At 33.3% G+C, this 22,826-nt stretch overlaps 1 protein-coding gene across 3 annotated transcripts in view; it reads right to left on the reverse strand.

Moving 5' to 3' along the window:
* Positions 1 to 21,410, reverse strand: part of usp13 (ubiquitin specific peptidase 13) — a 64,096-nt gene extending 42,686 nt beyond the window's left edge. For all 3 annotated transcript variants that reach the window (XM_056459882.1, XM_056459881.1, XM_056459880.1), the window contains exons 1-6: positions 21,153 to 21,410; positions 16,187 to 16,312; positions 11,015 to 11,075; positions 6,395 to 6,516; positions 3,973 to 4,115; positions 1,830 to 2,014 (exon numbers count right to left, since the gene is read on the reverse strand). In XM_056459882.1, coding sequence (XP_056315857.1) covers positions 1,830 to 2,014; positions 3,973 to 4,115; positions 6,395 to 6,516; positions 11,015 to 11,075; positions 16,187 to 16,312; positions 21,153 to 21,263 — 748 coding nt within the window. In that variant the 5' untranslated portion in view covers positions 21,264 to 21,410. The remainder of the gene's footprint in view (positions 1 to 1,829; positions 2,015 to 3,972; positions 4,116 to 6,394; positions 6,517 to 11,014; positions 11,076 to 16,186; positions 16,313 to 21,152) is intronic.
* Between the last annotated feature and the right edge of the window lie 1,416 nt (positions 21,411 to 22,826).

Below are 22,826 nucleotides of genomic sequence, written 5' to 3' on the forward strand. Positions count from 1 at the left end.
AAAAGTGAGTAAATTATGACAGAATTTGCATTTTTGGCTGAACTATCACTTTAATATACACTCACCGGTCACTTTATTAGGTCCAACTGCTCATTAATGCAAATTTCTAATCAGCCAATCACATGGCAGCAACTCAATGAATTTAGGCATGTAAACATGGTGTTATGTGTGATGTTTTCTTTGTCTATTTCTTTACTCTCCTCTCTGCTTGTTTAGTCTTTAGGTTTCTTATTGGTTTACCATTCTATTCATCATCATTATGATGAAGTCGGTTCCACCAATCCCAGGACGAGCCGCAAGGATTTAAAGCCCCGACAGACCAGTGTGTGTGTGTGCTCTGCCTTGGCGTACCATTTGTGCTCCACGTAATTTGATTGTGCTATGCTTCGGCTGTTTAGTGATTTATTATCTCAGTTTACTGTGGTAATTCGAGTTTGCTTGTTGAACTTCGTTGGCTTTAAGTAACATAATGTGATGGTTGTCTAAACTAAGCTTTGACCGTTTTATCCGGTTTGTTTTAGTTTAGATTGATGTTTTGTTAGATTAGTTTGAGTGTTTTGCCAGTTGTGTATTTTGAGTTTTGTAGCTTTAAATAGTTTAGTTCGGGTGTCGTATACACTGAAGATTTCGGTGTTTATTTGTATTTATTTTTGACGCCTAGTTTAGACTTTAGTTTTAAGGATTGTTTTGTTTTGTTAATTTCTTTGATTTGGCTTACACTCGTTGTTTTTGTTTAAAGATAATTATAAATGTTTCTTTCTTTCTTTTTCCTCTCCCATTACTGTTACATAATTTTCAACTATTGAGTAAAAAGCGTAAATAGAGAATTGATTCTTGCCTCATCCTTGATCTGTCGCACACATTACACCTGTCTCACTTAAATGTTACAGCATTCCACTAAAACATCTTTGAAACGTAACACATGGTCAAGACGATCTGCTGCAGTTCAAACCAAGAACCAGAATGAGGAAGAAAGGTGATTTAAGTGACTTGAACATGGCATGGTTGTTAGTGCCAGACGGGCTGGTCTATATATTTTCTGATCTACTGGGATCTGATCTACTGGGATTTTCAAGAACAGCCATCTCTAGGGTTTACAGAGAATAGTTGGAAAAAGAGAAAATATCCAGTGAGCGGCAGTTGTGTAGGTGCAAATTCTTTGTTGATGACAGAGGTCAGACGAGAATGGCCAGACTGGTTTGAGCTGATAAAAAAGCAACAGTAACTCAAATAACCACTTGTCACAACCAGGGTTTGCAGAAGAGCATCACTGAACACACAACACGGCGGCGAAATTTTCTTGCCACACTTTGGGCCCATTAGTACCAATTGAGCATTATGTCAATGCCACAGTCTACATGAGTATTGTTGCTGACCATGTCCATTCCTTTATGACCACAGTGTACCCATCTTCTGATGGCTACTTACAGAATGATAACACATTTCATAAAGCGTGAATCATCCCAAACTGTATTCTTGAACACGACAATGAGTTCACTGTACTCAAATGGCCTCCACAGTCACAAGATCTCAGTCCAATAGAGCACCTTTGGGATGTGGTGGAGATTCGCATCATGGATGTGCAGCCGACAAATCTGCAGCAACTGTGTGATGCTACCATGTCAATATAGACCAAAATCTCTGAGGAATATTTCCAGTACCTTGTTGAATCTGTGGGATTAAAGCAGTTCTGAAAGCAAAAGGGGACCAACCCAGTACTAGTAAGGTGTACCTAATAAAGTGACAGGTGAGTGTATGTGTGTGTGCGTGTGTGTTATATGTAGGTCAACATATTGAAAAAAAAAAAACAGACATAGAGAGATGGTTACCTGCTCCATCTGGGGTGATTGTGTCGAGTTTAACTGCCAGGGGGAAGTTGCTTTCTCTGTAGTGCTCAAGGGCATGTCCGTTCCCTCCGCTCCCATCAAAGAACCATTTCCCACAGAGGACAGAGCCATCCGTCAGGTTTAGCCACAGGTTCTCTCTCATTTCACACTTGGCACACTTCCAGCCGCTAATAGGACATAAAGCATATTGAAGACATAGACAGACAGGACAGAAACACCTTATATTTCAGTTCAGGGGATGCAGGTGAGGCTATGTTACTTTATAATCCACTGACTACATGCTATATTCTGTTTGTGCAGACAGAGACCATTTCTGATTATGAGTAAACACATCAACAAATAAATTGGCAGGACCAATCAACTGGCTGCTATTTTTAGTTTGTTTTACCTCGTGATAAAAGAAATGTGCTCCCCTTTACTTTTTTTATTAACTAGGGCTAAAAACGGATTGATGTGAATGAAAAAAGTTGACCTATTTTATTAAAACAAACAATATTACAAAAAAAAAGTCTATTTATAAAGCATGAATCGTCCTCACTTTAGATTAGGTCACAAAACTGCATGAAGTTGTGTTAATAAAGCTTTTAATAAAGCCACTGTAGTAACTATTACTATATAGTTAAAAAATAAGATATATAAATGTTAATTTCAATAGTTTATTAATAATTTACTTACTCATTCTAAATGATCTTTACACAAACTAAAACCACAAACTAAATAAATAATGCAATACTTAATTTAGTAATGAAAAAGGAGTCATTAACAAAGTTATGCATGGGCTTGTGAGTCAAGAACACAGCATTTGTAGCTGTAGTTATGAACTGCTTACTTATGTCTATTATTAATGCTTTACAAATGGTTAATTAACAATTTGCTTATGCTTAATAAATGATTAATAGTGTACTGTTATTATAAAGTTACCCAAGTGTTCATCTAATAAATCCCGCTAACTGATTGCTAAGCGTTATTAATCTGTAATATTTTTTTTATATATCATTATTTTAGACACTCAGCTCTTTAGATATCAGCATCTATATCAGTATATGTATGAGACACTGAAAAACGCTTGACAATTTTGACAACATTGTCACCATTTACATGTACTTATAGAGCAGATGCTTTTATCTAAAGCAACTTACACATGAGAATTAAAGAAGAACTTCATATAAACGAGAGTTGAAGTATATAAACGCTATGACAAGTTTAAGGTTTTTTTTGTCCTAGTAGAGCAGTAGCTAATATGTGAGTCATAGAATTATTTATTTGAACAGATTTGTTCAGATTTGCATATGGATCAGAAATGCCCAACATTTTTGCTTTGGGTTTGTTAGGAACTATGGCAAAATGCCAAAACTGTTTAATAGGATGTCTAACTTTTGCAATTGTGTACATATTTGTGAATCTTGTTTTTGTGATATCTCTTAATTTGATTACATTTTGTCATATAAAAATAAGATTAAATGTATTATTAATGTAAGTTAATGTATTGCAATTTAAAGTAATTTTAATTAATTTATTAATGTAGGTTAAAAACCATTAAATCGCGAAATATGATCTATTAAATCACCATCTTTTGCAGTTCATTAATATGCCTGAAGCTGTGGTCTTGATTGATCTTAAAATATTGAGTTCTCCAAGTCTGATACCAAGACTAAACAGTCTAGATAAGACTGTGACTTTCAAAAAAAGGTCTTGAAACTTGTCTAACATAACCATTAAAAAAGACATTGTATGGCATCAAAATAGACTTTCTCAATAGTTTAATAGATTGAAGTTCTTTTTTTTTTAAAGTTCAACAGTAAGACATGCAGATTATACAATATCCAATCAGACCAATAATAATCCAAAAAATAATAATCCCTGCTGGGATTTTGGTTTAAATCTATAATAATCTTTTATGTAGATGACAAACAGCGCACATTGCCTCATAGACGTCAAGGCATTTTCCTGTGTGTATTAATAAGTTCCAGCACTTCATCAAACATCAATGGCTTGTTTTGATATTATTCCACTTGGCGAGAAGAGTAGACATATCAGATTTAAGCATGACCTGGAGAAAGCACCAGCAGTCTCGACTCTAAAGCGTTAGTCCATATGACTCCATATGAGTTCCCATGTGACCAACCTGGGAGGAATTCGAACTCCATTATCCTGCTGTCTGAGACTTCTAGCATGTCTAGAAACTTGGATCTCCTCTTCCCATGAATCTGATTCCTGCTTTTTGTATGGAGATGGAGCGTTGAGGACGGCGTCACATGCTATTGTCACCTGAAAGTTAAAGAACATGTGAACATTATATTACAGCTGTTCCATTGTTTAATGTGATATTGCAGCTTTATGAGTGATGTAGTTACAGTTGCAATCAGAATTATTACCCCCCTTAAAATTATTAGCCCCCCTGTTTATTTTTTCCCCAATTTCCGTTTAACTGAGATAAGATTTTTTTCAACACATTTCCAATCATAAGTTTTAATAACTCATTTCTAATAACTGATTTATTTTATCTTCGCCATGATGACAGTAAATAATATTTGACTAGATATTTTTCAAGACACTTCTATATAGCTTAAAGTGACATTTAAAGGCTTAACTAGGTTAATTAGGTTAACTAGGCAGGTTATGGTAATTAGGTAAGCTATTGTATAATGATGGTTTGTTTTGTAGACTATTGAAAACAAATATAGCTTAAAGAGGCTAATAATTTTGACCTTAAAATTGTTTTTAAAAAATTAAAAACTGCTTTTATTCTAGCTGAAATAAAACAAATAAGACTTTCTCCAGAAGAAAAAATATTATCAGACATACTGTGAAAATTTCCAAGTTATAAGCATAATTTGGGACATATTTAAAAAAGAAAAAAATTCAAAAGGGGTTTAAATAATTCTGATTGCAACTGTAACTACATTAACAAGACATTTGCAGTTACGTTTACAAGACAGGATTCAGGATTCAGCCGAATAGACAATCTGTTAGATAATAGAAAATAGATAATCTGACTATTTTCTAAGTAATATATACTAAAGAAGCAGAAGTAAGTATGCACTCCATGCAACTACAAGTGTCTACAAAAACAAAAATACGTATTTGTGTGATACTGGGTATGTTATTGGAATGAGTAAAGTTGTACAGCATAAATACATTAAAGAAGTAATATCGTAGACAATTTTGTACTGCAATATATTTAAAAAATAAATGTATTCCTGCATGGCAAAGGGGAATTTTCAGCAGTTATTAGTGGGGATTAAATCCCAAATATTTATTCAGAAATTGTTGCAATATGCTGATCTGATTGTCAAAAAACATATTCTATTATTAATGTTGAAAACAATTACAATTATATTTGAATAATTTATATCAATCACATATATTGTTTATGGAATCATTGTGGAAAAAAAACACTTGGTAGACAATAGAAAATTGTTACATATTTTTGCATTTTTGATCAATTTAATGAATCCTTGCTGAATAAAGAGTATACATTTTTAATGTAAAAGGAATCATATGGACTTTTAAAGTGCTATATATTTTGAGAAATTCACAATTTTTCAAAAAACCTTTTAAACTGTAGTGTGTATTATAAGTAAACATTCTATAACTTTGCATTTTGTAATATTCAATCAATTATAATAAATATATGTGTTTTATGTGAGCTATTAGCCACTTTTGTAATTTTGAGAAAATTATAATCTTCTCAAATTGTAGTGTGTATTTCAATTTACATTCTACAATTATTTGTTTAATTTGTTTAATTTTGTAATATGTAATAATTTAAGAAATGTCATAAATCTGTATTATGTCAGCTATTAACCACTTTACTCTCTAGAAATCATTACAAAATTCCATCTTTACAAAAAAAAAGCTCATATTGCTCTTAATATTTTCAAAAACATTTATTAGAATGGCAACGCAGTGGCGCAGTAGGTAGCATGTTCGCCTCACAGCAAGAAGGTTGCTGGTTCGAGCCTCGGCTGGGTCAGTCGGCATTTCTGTTTGTTTGCATGTTCGCATGGGTTTCCTCCGGGTACTCCAGTTTCGCCCACAAGTCCAAAGACATGTGCTAAAGGTGAATTGGGTATGTTGTAATTGACTGTAATGTGTGTGGATGTTTCCCAGTGATGGGTAAAACATATGCTGGATAAATTGGCGACCCCAGATTAATAAAGGGACTAAGCTGAAAAGAAAATGAATGAATTTCTCAGAATACAACACAAGCTGTATAAACAGCCAGATATAACTGACGATTTTCCTTTAAACTATATTACTTACAGTAATTCAAATCTAATTGGAAATAAACTTATTTTGAAATTAAAACTGTTTTACTAGTGTATAACACATTAGAAGTGAGCGTAAAAAAAAAACTCAAATTACTGCAACACAACATGACATCACTGCACACAATGAGAAAGATGAACAGTGAGCACATAAAGTATAAGGTCATCTGTTGACAGAATAAAATGTAATGACAAGCAAGTGCTGAAACTGAAATGGCAGATCAGGCCTTTGGCATGCAGGGCACAAATGGTGCATGAGCACACACTTTCACTAACCAGTGCGGGCAACTCCTCAATATTTGGTAAAGGGATCTCATAGTGGTCTGGAAATATGACAAGCTTGGCTTCATCTTCATACTCATAATCATCCCCGTTAAAATCACGGTTAAGCTCTAAATCTTCAAGAAAGGAAGCAGAGAGAGTTATTTGTAATATGGAGCTGATGAGATAACTGCACTCACAACAAATGCTTAGAATGTTCAAAAAAAGTATTAAGAAACCTATAATGATATTGCACTAAAGTACACAATCGAAAAAACTTTGCATATCCCTCTTTTGCCTTTTAAAAACATCTATCAGGATTTCCTGATGACATGCAGTAAACAAAATCGGAATTAAAAGGTGTGGACTGTTTTTTTTTTTTTTTTTTTGCAGCTGACCAATGAATTTGGGTTTGCCTTTCAGACACAAAAGATTTATAGGAGAAGAGTACTGAAATTAGTCATGCAAATTTACTAAGGCTTGTAGTAGTCAGTTTACTGTTTCACTAAGCCATTAGATACTTTAGTTTAAAAAAAGGTGAGCAAACCTTTTGTAACTGGAACTGTTAAAGGGATAGTTTACTCAAAAGTGAAAATTTACTCACTATTTAATCACCCTTAAGTGCTTCCAAACCTCTTTGAGTTTCATTATTGAGTTGAACACAAAAGAAGATAAGAAAGCTGAAAACCTGCAATCATTGTCTTCCATAGTAGGAAAAACAAATGCTATGAGTCAATGGGTTACAGATTTCCAGCTTTCTTCAACATATACTCTGCAGAATAAAAATTATCAAACTTGTTTGGCATTTAAATTTTTTGATGAAATTTAAGATGACTGAACTTACTTTTTAAATTTTGCACATACTTAATTTTAAAGAAACTGATTTACTCCCCTTTTTAAGTGAAGTCAACCAATAGCTTTTTACAGTGTGTAAAAAGTTGCAGTGTTAAGGCTGATTTATACTTCTGCGTCAAGCGCACACGTATGGGTATGCTAAAATTGACCGTAATGTATGAGTGTGTGTGTGTGTGTGTATGGGTGTTTCCTAGTTATGGGTTGCGGCTGGAAGGGCATCTGCTGTGTAAAACATATGCTCGATAAGTTGGCAACCCCAGATTAATTAAGGGACCAAGCCGAAAAGAAAATGAATGAACACAAAAGAAGATATAGCTCTGTGATTGGTCGGCTTGGTAGCTGTAATGAGTGTGGGCGGTGCTGATAGCCGTGAGCCCAACAGAGTGAGTGTTTACAAGTGGTGAGTGCCGTGAAGGAGCTCAAGATGTTTTGTGTTGACCTTATGATTAAAGTTGTGGCACGTCCACCGATTCTGCCTCTGGATGAGCGAGTTTCAGCTACTTTTACATTAAGGGAGCGTTCAGAAAAAAACAAAACACCCGCAAGGCACGCAAACAGCATGCAGAAGTATAAATGCATGGCGATGCGCAAGGCAGGTGCTGTGGGCCACGACAATCACTCGACGTAGAAGTATAAACCGGCCTTTACTCACTTTCAGGCCATTCAAGAATGTACAATTTACATTTGCCAGATACTTTTATTCAAAGTGACTTACAAATAGGAATTTAAAAAAGCACTTCAAATCACCAGAGAGCAGCATTATACAGATGTCATGACAAGTTAGTTTAGCAACTGTTTTTCTTTAGTAGAACATTAAAGAAGATTTGTAGCCAAAAAAATGAGGTCATTGGTGATTCTTAAAATTTCCTTGAATTGAATTGAATTTTTATTTGGCAGATTTTGGACAAACTGTACAAAAATGCAAGTATCCCATACATTTTGAAATAAAACCGTTGAGGATAAAAACCACAATAATGGCCTGGGCTTGTTTCCATTTTGGTCCTTGCTATAAAAAAACAAAGTAAGGCTGCATTCAGTTACCTCCACATTTTAAAACAGGAACAAAATTATTCACAATACAATAACATACAACAACCCATCATCATCCACCATGCAAACTAACTATCTTAATCAAACAACATCTTTTGATCGCTTTTTTGAACCTCAAGTCTTTTATTTCCTTGATCGATTTTGGTAATTTGTTCCACATGATTGCACCTTTATATAAAACATATTTTCCCCCACTAGACTTCTACATTTAAATAAACAAATATAAAAATCCCAACTATTAATGCTGTTGCCTCATCATTTGAAAATAGTTCATCAAATAACTACTCACACCAAACAGCACTTTGAGAATCAAAAAACATATAATCGTAAAACAACATTAATTAGTGTGGCTCCTGATAATGGACAGAGGTCTTATGACATGAAATAATCAGCCTGTGCAATAAACTGAGCATTATTAGCAATAACATTACCTTTTATTTATCAAATGTTAGAAATCTGTAAATCTGAAATCTGTCTTGTACCACAGGTAACCTTGTTTTTTTTTTTTACACAATACAAAACAACCAGACAGAAGAAGAATTGAGTGAAAGAGGAACAAACAAACTCTTATTATTGCATGAATAATAAACGAAACAGAGATCCACGTGACAGTTACTACTACAGTACGATCCTCAACTTATTTTAAAGAAAAGAACAACAAATCCATGACAAAACCTAAATAAATCCAAATATTTAATACCAAAATATCCCTACCCACATCTGATCACTCTTATTACAACACAACCTTGATCAATTTATGAACTAAGCCTAAATAACAAGCCCATATGCGACTATATTAAAAGGACATCACAAAAATAAACACAACACAAATATCTGTGGTTTTGTTCAAATTTTGCACAATATAACATGCATTTGTGAAGTATTCGAAATTAAATGTTTAATCACACTTACGTAACATTTTACTGGCTTGATAACAGTTTCATTAGAAATTATTTTATTAGCTTACTGCTAAATACAGTAAATACTGTGAAATAATCCCTAATAAGTCTTAAAATCACAAGTGGCTCTTGTCTGACCTCTCCGATCATCTAGAATTAAAATGGTACTTTACATGTATAGAAAATGTGTAAAAGCCAGAAACATTATAATGAACAATCACCATCACCAAGAACCAAAGTTTCAATTAAAAACCATCTTCAATGTTCAGCTGAAGAAAAAAAAGTCCCCCACATCTTGGATGGCCTGAGGGGTGTAAATTACAGGCAGATCTAGCCTGCAGTGGACATGTAAATGTCCACAAACCACTTTTCTTTTAATATTTAACAGTGTTTAAAGCCTTAAAATAAATAAAATTTACACTCAAGGTTTGGATTTAAAAAGACAGTAAAACATTCAAACAAAAAGCGCAATCTTTCATGGTCAACCATTTACTTACAGAAATGCAAACTTGTCACAGTTCGTTTATTATCCAAAAATATTTCAACATTTCAGTTGAAATAGCATATTAAAAGTTAATGTTGGACAGAATCCACTATTTTTTTTCTCAAAACACTGAAACTTTGATAAGTTTGATTATACAAGGAGATGTAACTGAATTAAATATATGAAGTAGGTTCACTGAAGCATATATACGTATAACACAAACTAACAATATCGAAAAAAGCTGACCCTCCTTATAGTCAAAGTATAATTCGCACACTTCAAATATATAAAAAAATTTATATTAAAAAAATTGATCAGCACCACAGTTCAGAGTGCATGAGGTGTATGGGCTGACAGCAGAGTTTAACCATAATAGAGTAAATATTAATCATGTGCATGTGGTGTGGTTTTGAGGCCTGTGACTATGTGAGCATTTTAAGAAAGATAAAAGTATTTAGGTACAAAAATACTATTTGTAACTTTCATTCATGAATAATTGGTTATTTATACAATGGAAACTGAATTATTTTACATATAATTGTTTGATTTCTGTACTTGAATACTGTTCGACTCCCCAGAAACCCTTAGTTTGCATTTATCTTTGCTTGCAGTTTGTTTATTATGATTCCTGCATGATTCAATCCCCTGCTACAGAATCACGCCAATCAATCCAAATGAATTAAGTCTTTCCAAATAGAGCTATTTACGCCAATAAATTCATATCACAATATATAATCGCAGACAGACTAAATTTTTTCGTTGTTGTGCAGCCTCAATTATAAATTTCCTTTTTTTAGTTAACTATCCATTTGGTGTGAAACATTGTTTGTTTTATTAAATGACTGCGTGGCGTAAACATCCAATCACATTTGTTTGTGCTCCAAGCCACAGCTAACAGGGCAGACATACTATCCTTCAGACAGAGTTGTCTAAATGACACAATTGGCAAAGCATTGTGGGTTCGCAAAATGACTGGCATCTGCTCTGACGTATCGTCCTCAAACAAAGAAAGGAGGCGTTTATATTGATTGGACGCATAAAAATCCGAGGCCGTCAGTTCCCCCACCTGCTACGTCACACCACCAATGGCAGAAGTGTGTCAGCATGAGGGCTTGATAGGGCACAGCAGCTGACAGGCACAGTCAGCCACTGTAAACCAACCCTCCATAGCAGAAGATTAGGCCAGGGCAAGCATGTGGCACTTTAGATTTAGAATGGTTACTAACTGCGTATACAAATAAATTAGATAAATTTAGCCCCGAACATTAATGACTGAGGCCGCTAAACATACAAATCTGAGACTTCCAAATGGACCGTGTTAGGTGTTTTACTTTAAAACAGACTTACCTAAAAATACTTTTCCATTCCTCCTTCTTGGTATGGCACCCCCTGCAGCACCTGTGGCTTTCTGTAATTAACATCAAGAAACAGCATGGGTAATAAAGTGACATGCAACCCTTAAAACGTTCCTATGTAGTACAAAATGGGTAATGCTGACACACTCATGTAACCCCAAGTAGAACACAAAGAGAAGAACAGGGCCAGCTGTTTCTGCAGATCCAGACATGCAAATAACCGTATGATGATTTCAAATTAATTAATATTGAATTAAGCACATAACTAATGGCAAACCAAATCAAAACTGTTTTAAATTTGTGTGTGTGTGTGTGTGTGTGTGTGTGTGTGCGTGTGTGTGCGTGTGTGTGTGTGCGTGCGTGCGTGTTTGTGTGTTTGTGTGTGTGTGTGTGTGTGTGTGTGTGTGTGTGTGTGTGTGTGTGTGTGTTCCATGTTTTTATTTACCATATAATTTGGCCAAAGATAAAATAGGTCATTTAAGCATCAAAACAACAAAAGTGTAAAAACGGCTTTAGCTTCTTTATTGCATTAGAATGATAAATTCTAAAGTCTTATAAAGTCTTGTATAATTTATTTTTGCACAGCAAAAAGTCATCATAATAATTTTTTTGTGATTTTTCAAAAGACATCCACTAAAATATTATAGTTGTAACAGTTTTTTCCAAAAGAAAAAATAAAAGTCTGGTCTGGCATATTTAGAACAAAAATATTTTGATGACCTTAAAAGACTTCGGGTTGTATTTTAATGATCTAGGTGCAGAGTCTAAAGCGCATGGCGCTAAAGCATTAAGGGCGTGTTCGAATCCACTTTTGCTAATTTAAGGATGGGAAAAATACGCTCTGTGCTTCAGCGCATGGTCTAACAGGGTTGTGCTTATTCTCTCAATGAGTTATAGGAGTGTTTTGAGAATAATGTGCATTTAACCAATCAAAGTCTCCCATTTCCTTTAAGAGTCAGTTGTCACGCCATTTGCTATTTACATGGCGGACTTTGTAAGTGGACAAACTAAATGCTTCACTAGCGAAAAAACTGTTAAACAAACCATCTGCAGCGAGAGGATAAAGAACAACCCTCCTCCAATCACCCTCTTTACTTTTTCTTTCTTTCTACTTTTATTCTTTACTCATTTACTTTCATGGATAAGGAAACGGTGTTGTACACACTCCACTGAAGACATTCATTAGCCTACATATTTATTTTGTTTGTAAAGTGCAAATATTTGTTTCAAAACTATTTCAAAATTCAGTTCTAATTTCCAGCAAACAAATAAATCAACAATAATAACGAAATGTGGTCAAAAAACTGAGTTATATCCAAACACACGTCCTGTTCTTATGCCCTATATAGACACATACATCTCCAAAACCCCACAGATAGACAAATCTAAACTTGTTTTTATTCAAACTAATATAAATATGCATATAATAAATAATATGGCTAATAATGATAACATTATAAAAATGCAAATTGTCAGGAATCAACTGAAAAAAAGGCATGAAAAAGGCATGAATAAGGCATGGAGGTAGTGGTTTTTAGATTTATGTAGAAAATATTCATTTTTGTAACCGTTTAATCCTTTAATTTTTTTCATATGTAAAGATATTTGTGTACTGCTGTACATCCTGTGTGTATTAAGCAAAGTGTGAGCGTTTGAACCCACATAGGGGCATAACTAACGCATTCTGCGCTGGACTTTAGACCAGCTTTTAGTTGGTCAATGGTGCTATTTCAGTTCAAAATAGCAACGTGCCAACAATGCACCTTAACACACCTCTTTTAACACACCCATGAGTCCACAAAGTGGTACATATGGATTTGCTATTTAAACAATGTAGTGAAAAACGTGAAAATAAGGAAAGAAGGGGTCTGCGCTGCTCTTAAATTAGCAACAAATCACACCAAACATGTGTATGATAGAGCCTTCTGTGTTAAGTTTCAATCTTTGACTAAGTTTAAAACATTAGTATCTTTCAAACCAATGGGGTTTGCACACAATAATGTCACTAAATATGTTATGATATCTTATTCTTTTATAAATATAATTATGTACAAGTCAGAATAAGCATGTTGTTTAATTTTTATCACATGATCATATCTGATTCACTCAGTAATGATGAAATATTATGTCACCCATATTTTATTTCAACAAAAGTTATTCAGAAGATTAAAGTAGACGCTTTGCTTATTTGTGTATAATAAATAGGGCTGCATGAAAATTATAACGTTGCGATATTTTGTTATTATGCGATATAATTGCGATGTAAATACAATTTTACCAGATGACTTAAATATCTCAATTTGGAAAGAATTAATCATTTTAGATTAATAATGATGATTCTGTAGGGGAGTGCATCTGCATAAAATCAAATAAACAATCTACAAGCATATATAAATACAATAATAATATAATAATCAATAATATGTATATTAAGTCAAAGAAAGTTTTGTTCATTCTATAAAAAAATACATTTTTCTTTTACACAATATAAAACAATCCTAAATATACAATTAAAATAAAGTGATTTATTAATAAATAAATAAAGAGTGTTTTGTCACTTTTCAGAGACTAACAGTATTCAGGTACAGTAACTGAATAATAAAAATAAAATTAATTCAACAAAATTAATCATTATTATAGTTACAAATGGTACAATTTCTGAAGCCTAAAGGCTTTTAAAATCATAATACTGTCACAGGCCTCAAAATCACATCCAAAGTATAAACTATAATTCAGACTCAACATTGCATATCCTGTGATGTGACTATTGTGAATGATTGTACAGCCCTAATAATAAACATGTTTTATAAATACTATCAAAATGTTTTAAAAAATCTTACATTTCCCTCCATTTGTAAAAACCACAGAAAAAAATGTACTGTAATGGCCCCATAACCACATATTTCTTTATTTTAATGCAATTTAGTAGGTAGGTACACGCATATGCCTTATCTTTAAAACTCAAGAAAGATGCAGGTAAAAATACCTTTGAAATATCATTATAAAGAGTGATATCTAAATGCATTTATATAAAATTGAACTGTGCTGGACTTTAAACAGCATCCCGGTCTTACACAACAAGCATTTTCACCATATAAATCTTCTGCCGCAGCTCACACCTTAACATTACACCCCACTCTCAGGCCACTTCAATACTCTTAGCTGCTTTTGAAATCTAAAAGTCACCCCCAGTCAGCAAAATTGAATTTGTCAGCATTTTTGGAAGTTTGGGAACGTAGTGTGAAATAAAAAGTTCATGAAAGAAGTGTGGGGAAAAAATCTAAAGGAAGTGATTTCAACAATCTACAGAATTATAATTTTCTGTTAATTTAATCACCCACAGTTCATCCAAGACTTTTTTTTCTTCAGTAGAACATTATAGAAGCTTTTTAGAAGAATCCATGGTCCTTGGTGATTTATATAATGGCCATGAAGGGTTATAGTTTTTTAGATTAAAACCTGCTGAATAAATCGCACAGCCTCGGCTTTCATCATTAAAGCGATAAGACTACAACAGACTATTCACATACGCGCCGAGAACTGTTTGTTTATTAAAGCTAATAATATTGTAAATAATGTTCAATTTCTTACATAGACCAATCATTTTGTCTTACAAGCCCTCAGTGTGTCATCAGGAGCCATGGTTATCGATTTGGAGTCATTTGTTTTTTTTTTATCTAAGTAAAGTTTATTCATAAACTAATTTGGAGAGGATCAAATGCTTATGATTGCTTGCGGCTGGACCCGCATTATCCAATTTACAACAGACGATTCCTAAGTTACTATACACACTATACACACCCTAGGTTACGTATCACCGCTATCATCGTTTTGAAGAATCCCGCTTTCCACCTCTACTCCTCCTTCCTAGATGGGTGGCACAGTGGCCTAGTGCTTAGCACTGTTGTCTCACAGCAAGAATGTCTCTGGTTCCAGTCTTTACCAAACCAGCTAACGTTTCTGTGCGGAGTTTGCATGTTCTCCCTGTGCAGGGAGGGTACAGATTCAGCTTAAAATCTTCTTTAATGTTCTACTGAAGAAAAAAGTCACTTACATCTTGGATGACCCGTGGATGAGTAAATTAACAAGAAATTTTCATTTTTGGATGAACTATCCCTTTAAGGCAGCAACAGCTAATCAATAATTCCCTAAATAAAAAATAACCTACAATGACTTTTCATATAAGCACTGAGCATGGGGGGGGAGGGGTGAACAGTAGAGAATGCAGCATATTTAAGTTTGTGACAGTAAATGTTTTTATTTGCTGTATTTTTTGATAGTAAATGCAAGTTTGAAATTGTAAATGTGATGCATGTAACTGAATTAGGCCAAATGAAAATATTAATGCAATATAAATATAATAAATTCAGTAAATGTGTGTTCCTCCTATTTAACACAGCTGTTTAAAATTCTGTCTGTGCTTTTTTTAATAGGTTGATTTATACTCTAATGACTTTCAAATAATAATAGAAACAAGTTCAATCTCAACCACATTTTAAACAGTGTTTAATCACAGAGTCTACTCAGACAAGTGTATTTTTACATATTTTTATAATAATGTATTTATATATTACTTATATTAATAATATATTCATATCTAATAAAAATCTGAATAAGGAAATAATTTTTGATAATCAAAATAATCATTAGCCCCAAGTACTTTTTTTTTTTTTAGTTTGCACTTGTTTGTATATGTTTTCAAATACATATGGATGTCCAGTGCAATTGTACAGTGTAAATGTCCATGTCAAATAAATCAAATCAAATCAATAACATTATCGCTACAGCAATTTTAAAATGCTTTACGCTCGGAATGTAAATTTAGTTTTGTAGATCTGTTTTAGCTCAACATATTTAAATCTACTTCACACAGTTTCAACTTTGACCTAACAAGACTCTGGCTTGTTCTGAAAAAAACATCAGCAAGATCAAATTTTTTATTTATATTCCTGTTTCCAGTTTTGTTGTTATCAGTAATGAACATTATGCATGCACTGAATTATGCATAGCAACAATGTGAGTCAAAATTCCAGTAAACGGAAAGCGCAATGCAAGTTCTTCATCAAGAATTGATCTATATTAAATCAAAGAACATTAAATGTCACTTTCCCACTTTTGCTTGAGTGTAAACTTCCTTTCTGAGTGCATATGTTGATGTTCTTACCTCTTTCACATGTCGCTTTAAGTGCATGTACACACTCTGTCCAGTTTTACGGTAATGTCTCTCCACGTGTTCTCTTCCAAAACCCAGGAATGAGTTCATACACACATACAGTCCTCCTTCTGATTCCTAAAGAAATAATGAAACCAGAATAAAGTTGTCAATTGTGGCCAATTGGTTTTTTTATTTAGTTACATTTACAAGACATACTTTATAAATATGTAACTGCTGTTATAGGACAAAACTTCAAAGAGCAAAACACCTTCATACTTTTCACAGTTTGCACTGAAATTTGCTGTCATGTACAGTTGAAGTCACGATTATTAGCCCCCCTTTGAATTTTTTTTTCTTTTTTAAATATATTCCCAAATGATGTTTAACAGAGCAAGGAAATTTTCATAGTATGTCTGATAATATTTTTTCTTCTGGAGAAAGTCTTATGTGTTTTATTTCGGCTAGAATAAAAGGGGTTTTAAAGTTTTTAAAAAGCCATTTTAAGGTCAAAATTATTAGTCCCTTTAAGCTATCTATATTTTTCAATAGCCTTTCAATTTTCCTAACCTGCCTAGTTAACCTAATTAACCTCGTTAAGCCTTTAAATGTCACTTTAAGCTGTATAAAAGTGTCTTGAAAAATATCTAGTCAAATATTATTTACTGTCATCATGGCAAAGATAAAATAAATCAGTTATTAGAAATGAGTTATTAAAACTATTATGTTTAGAGATGTGTTAAAAAAAATCTCTCCATTAAACAGAAATTGGGGGGAAAATAAACAGGGGGGGGCTAATAATTCTGACTTCAACTGTATCTGATCTGTATTCGAAATACAAAATATGGACATTAACATACAATTATGCATTATTAAAAAAAGACAGATGTGTTCAGTCCAAACACCTGTGCCTTTTACTTAAAGATTTAAAGGGTTAGTTCAACCAAAAATGAAAATTTCAGCAAAAACATTCTACAGAAGTCAACGATTTTCTGGTTTCCAGATTTTTTTTTTTATATAAATATCTTGTTTTGTGTTTAACCTCAAACAGGTTTTGATAAGTTAATGCTGAGTAAATGATGAAACAATTGTCAGTTTTGGGTGAAGTATGCCTTCAAATTACTATTGCAACAGCTTCTGAAAGTTCTCCAACTCTGTTGTTGGACATGATAATAACATTTCATCAGGTTTACACTACCTACATCGAGATAGGTTAACTGTTTCTGAAAGAAGACTCTGCAACACTTTATAATAACATTATGAACCATTTATAATATTCATTATTATATCTCTACATTAAAAAAACGTTAATAACCAGTTTATAACTGCAGCTACAAACGCTCTATTCTTGACTTAAAAGCACATATGTAATGTGCCTAATAATTGTGTTTTCATACTTTGTTAATAATTAATTTTTCATTACTAAATTAAGCATTGCATTATTTATAAACCAGTTATTTAAGATCGTTCAGAATGCGTAAGTAAATGATTAATATAATATTCAAACTAACATTCATATTTCTCATTATTCAGGCATAGTAATAGTTCATTTGAGTGTTAATAAATGATTTATTAACTCAACTTCATCCAGTTTTGTGACTTAATCTAAAGTGAGGACTATTTATGCTTTACAGATCCCATATAAATGACAATCAAAGGCTCAGTTAAATTTTAAACAGGATAAAAGAAAATAAGTGACTTTATTCATTTTGTTCATTTGAAGATACACAAATGAAACTGTATCAACTGAACATTAAATCTTTGCAACCTTATGTGAAATAAAATTACTGTAGAGTTTAAACCGCTTAATAACATTGAATATTATATTGTTAAACTATTATTTGGTTGTTTTTTATCTACTTTTATGTTGTATTTTGACACTCCTGTTATTCAGCAATGTTTAAACTCTACAGTCATTTTGCTTTTTAGATAAGATTGCAAACATTTATTGTTCATTTGATACTGAGATTTTAATTGTCATTTTAAGTGATTTACGAAGCATAAATAATCCTCACTTTAGATTAAGTCACAAAACTGGATGAAGTTCAGTTAATAAAGCATTTATTAACATACATAGTAACCATTACAGTCACACTTTACAATAAGGTTCATTAGTTAATGTTAATTACTGCATTTACTTACATGAACAAAAAATTAACAATACATTTACTACAGTATTTGTTCATGTTAGTTAACGTTAGTTAATAAAAATACAGTTGTTCATTGTTAGTTCATGTTAACTCACGCTACATTAACTAATTTTAACAAGCATGGACTTTTTATAATGCATTAGTAAATGTTCAACTATGATTAATAAATGCTGTGCAAGTGTTGTTCATGATTAGTTCATGTTAGTAAATGCATTAACTAATGAACCTTAATGTAAAGTGTTCCCACCATTACTGTATGCCTGAATAATAAGATATATAAACATTGATTTCAATAGTTTATTAAAACTTTACTAACTTATTCTGACAGATCTTTAAAAAACACCAACTACTCTTAAATACAACTGGTTTGTAAATAATGCAATACTTAATTTAGTAATGAAAAATCAATCAGTCACAAATTATGAAAGTCCAATTATTAAGAACATTACATGTGTGCTTATAAGTCAAGAATACAGCATTTGTAGCTGCGGTTATAAACTGCTTATTAACATTTATAAATGTAGAGTTAATGCTTAACAAATAATGAATTCACTGTATGCTAATGCTTAAAAAATGATTCAGTGTGTAGCTATTATGAAGCTTTACCGAAGACTCTTCTGCTCACAAAGCATTAATTTATTTAATATGTGAATAGATTTTACATTGATTTATTCCTGTGCTTCAACAGGCATTGCACCAGTCTGTGATTCTTCAGAAATCATTCCAGTATGCTGATTTGCTGCTTAAAACGCAATTATGATTATCATCAGTGGTCAAAACAGTTTTACTGCTTCATATTTTTGTACAAACTGTGATATAATGCCATTCAATTACAATTAACACATAATATTGATTAAAAGTGATAGTAAATGTTACATACTACAAAATATTTTTTTTTTCAAATAAATCCTGTTCATTTTTAACATTCTATTCATGAAAAAGCTAAACAGTAAAATCACATTTTCCACCAATATATGAAACAATAACGGATAATAATAATAAGAACAATAACAATTCATAACAGCAAGCACAAATATTACAATGGCGCTGAAGACTGGAGTAATGATACTGAAAGCTCAATATTGAATAACAGAAATAAATTACATTTTAAAATATATTTACATGGAAACAATTGTTTTAAATAATAATATAGTTCACAATATACATTTTTATTATATTTTTGATCAAATGAATGAGCACTGGTGACCGGAAGTGACTTCTTCCTAATGTTATACGCAGCCATTTTGGGATAATATCAGAATCAGAATCAGAAAGAGCTTTATTGCCAGGTATGTTCACACATACGAGGAATTTGTTTTCATGACAGAGCTTCTACAGTGCAACAGGATTACAGAGACAGGACAAAAAACAGATAATAAATATATATATATATTTTTAAAATAGAAGTAAGTAGAATTGACAAGTGTATGTACGTGTTTATTACTATATACAATGTTATATGTGCAGCATATATGTTATATATATATATATAGCTGTTATATGTAATATTAAGATTATTCACATATTGATATAACGACATATGGCTTGTGTGTGTTATGCCTTGTTTATTTATCGTAAGTTATTTTGCTAAGTCAAAGAAAGTTTTGTTCATTCTATAATCTAATTATTACTTTTACACAATATAAAACAATCATAAATAATAGTAATGAATAAATGGCAAATAAATCAAACGCTTCTGAGCTGAATCTGAATCAAAACACTGTGATAAAGTGCCGATGTGTGTTGGTTAGGGTGTTGAGGGGCCACCAGACTGAAAAACCTGTCACTTGCTCCTGGTGACACACGAGCTTCAACAGATAGTGTGTAAAAATAACCTGTCTTTTAGTCTGACATGATGAACTCCAAACAGCTGAGTCACCTTTAAAACTTTTACAGCTAAGAGACAGTTGTGCACATTTATGAAAAAGTTCATAGCGCTCTCCAAATTATATGCTATTACACATAATTTGTGGACAGAGTTTGTTCGCTCGAGTACAACAATCCAAGATGACCTGGATTCTTTTTATAGGTTGTGTGGGATATGCTTGTGCTTTTTAATTTACATTTAGGAAATCCCAGTTTTCACAATTAATAATCAAGCTTCAACCGTCGTTGTCCCTTGATAGCAACAAAAGGATATATAATAATGTACAGACATAGCTCGGCCAAAAATGTGTATTTACTCACCCTCAAGTGGTTTCAAATCTTTATGAGTTTCTTTCTACTATTAAACACAAAAGACAATATTTGATGATGAAAACGTGTAACCATTGACTTACATTAGAAAAAAATACTATGGAAGTCAGTGGTTACAGGTTTCCAGCATTCTTCAAAATATATCTGATTCTTGTGTTTAATAGAAGAAAGCCCATAAAGGTTTGAAACAAGTAAATAATCGACAAAATGTTCATGTTTGGGTGAACTATCACTCAACAAGTATCACACTAGGCTACTAGATGTGGATGGGAGGATGTCGAATGCAAAACTATTGCTCTGACACGCCTTTAAAACATGACAGAAATTACGTGTAATGTAATGCAGCGTTTTAGCAGACTTCCAGTGTTTATGTAGCTAATTAACATTATGTACGAGAATCTCGTATAACGCCATTTACATGAGGCGAACCTGCTCCGGCTGTGAGATGTAAACACCCGTGTGTTATTTATTTATTTAATTCTGAAGGCTGTCACATAAGTTTAGCAGGAGAATGGTGGCCGATGATCCCCATTTCTCTCTACTACGCATTATAATGCAGCGTTTTCACGTGTTTGAGGGACGCCAGTTGTTGTTTAACGCTCATGCATGGAAGTATTTGACGCGATACTCACAGGAGAGTCGTAGGAAAAAGCGCACTCGCTCTTGAAAACCCTGTCTCCTGTCCTCGGTACTCTAATGGTGGGCATGTACGGGACCAGCAGCTCTCCCAGATCTGTAGCCATCTTCACATTCCTGCTGCTCGCACCACTGTGAGCCTCAGCCTCGGCGGAGCAGCGTGTCAGGCTGAAGAGGAGATCGGGCTATTTTTAAATCACACAGACCCGACATTCCTCATGGACCGACACTGGGATGTGACGACGAAAACATTGGGACATGCAAGGATGGAGGTGGGTGGGGGGGTGTACAGGAGTGGGAAAACAATGGGTGTCCCCTTCGAGAAATATTCGGTAATTGACATTATTCACCCTGACGTCAAACGGTGGCGTTTTCAGATCTGCACACACTGCGTTTGATGCGTTTATATTAGAAATCACAATAGCGCCCTATGCGTCACGCTGGATGTAGTGCTATTTTAATGCTTATTTGGTTTGTTTGTTTTATGTAATTCACATTTTATATAGCTTTTTATGAGATTAATAAATTGTATGATTAATTTTAGTTTGTGTCAGAAAGCTTATTAGTTGTTTATCAACCTACGCAATGGTATCAAATAACAGACTACATGTGTGATTCTAGAATTGAGGTATACAAATATCCATTTAAAGGGATAGTTCACCCAAAAATTTAAATTAATTTGCCATTTAGGGCGACGCGGTGGTGCAGTGAGTAGTGCTGTCGCCTCACAAGAAGAAGGTCGCTGGTTCGAACCTCGGCTGAGTCAGTTGGCGTTTCTGCGTGGAGTTTGCATGTTCTCCCCGCGTTCGCGTGGGTTTCCTCTGGGTGCTCCAGTTTCCCCCACAGTCCAAAGACATGTGTTACAGGTGAATTGGGTAGGCTAAATTATCTGTTGTGAATGAGTGTGTATGAGATGGGTTGCAGCTGGAAGGGCATCCGCAGTGTAAAACATATGCTGGATAAGTTGGCGGTTCATTCCGCTGTGGTGACCCCAGATTAATAAAGGGACTAAGCCGAAAAGAAAATGAATTAATTAATTGGCAATTTAGACCTAACTCACTCTTGATATCAACCTTTAGTTTCTTTGCTCTGCTCTACAAAACAAATGTGGAAGTCAATGATTACAGGTTTCCAGCTATCTTCAATATATGTTCTTTTGTGTTCAACAGAAAAAAGAAAGTCAAACAGGTTTGTGAAAGTGAAGGGTGAGCAAATGATGACAGAATGTTCTGTTTTAGGTGAGCTAACCCTTGAAAGACTCTTGAATCACATACAGCTTCCATTTTCATAAAATAATTTTATCTAATTTTCATATTTTGTGTTCACACTAAGTTTAATAAAGTTGCATGAAACGTCTATTTTCTATATTATTTATCATTTCTGTTATAGAAAAAAATACACTTGTGCGTTTGTTCTGGTTAACTCTCAGCAATTAAATGACCAATCAGCACTGATTATAAGTGGATGTGACTTGCTCCAAGTGATATCATGTCCACTTGCCGGAAACTGTGGAAGGCATAAAGGCATGTTATAATTCTTTTAATTTTATTTGTACAGAATGTTTAGAATACACCAATAGTAAATTCATTAAATGTCAACTCGGTTATTGTGATATTTCAGTGAATTTTACATTGATGTTTAAAAAAAACATTATAAAAGGTATCAAATTG

Source organism: Danio aesculapii, chromosome 6 (assembly GCF_903798145.1).
Source record: "Danio aesculapii chromosome 6, fDanAes4.1, whole genome shotgun sequence".
NCBI lineage: Eukaryota > Metazoa > Chordata > Actinopteri > Cypriniformes > Danionidae > Danio > Danio aesculapii.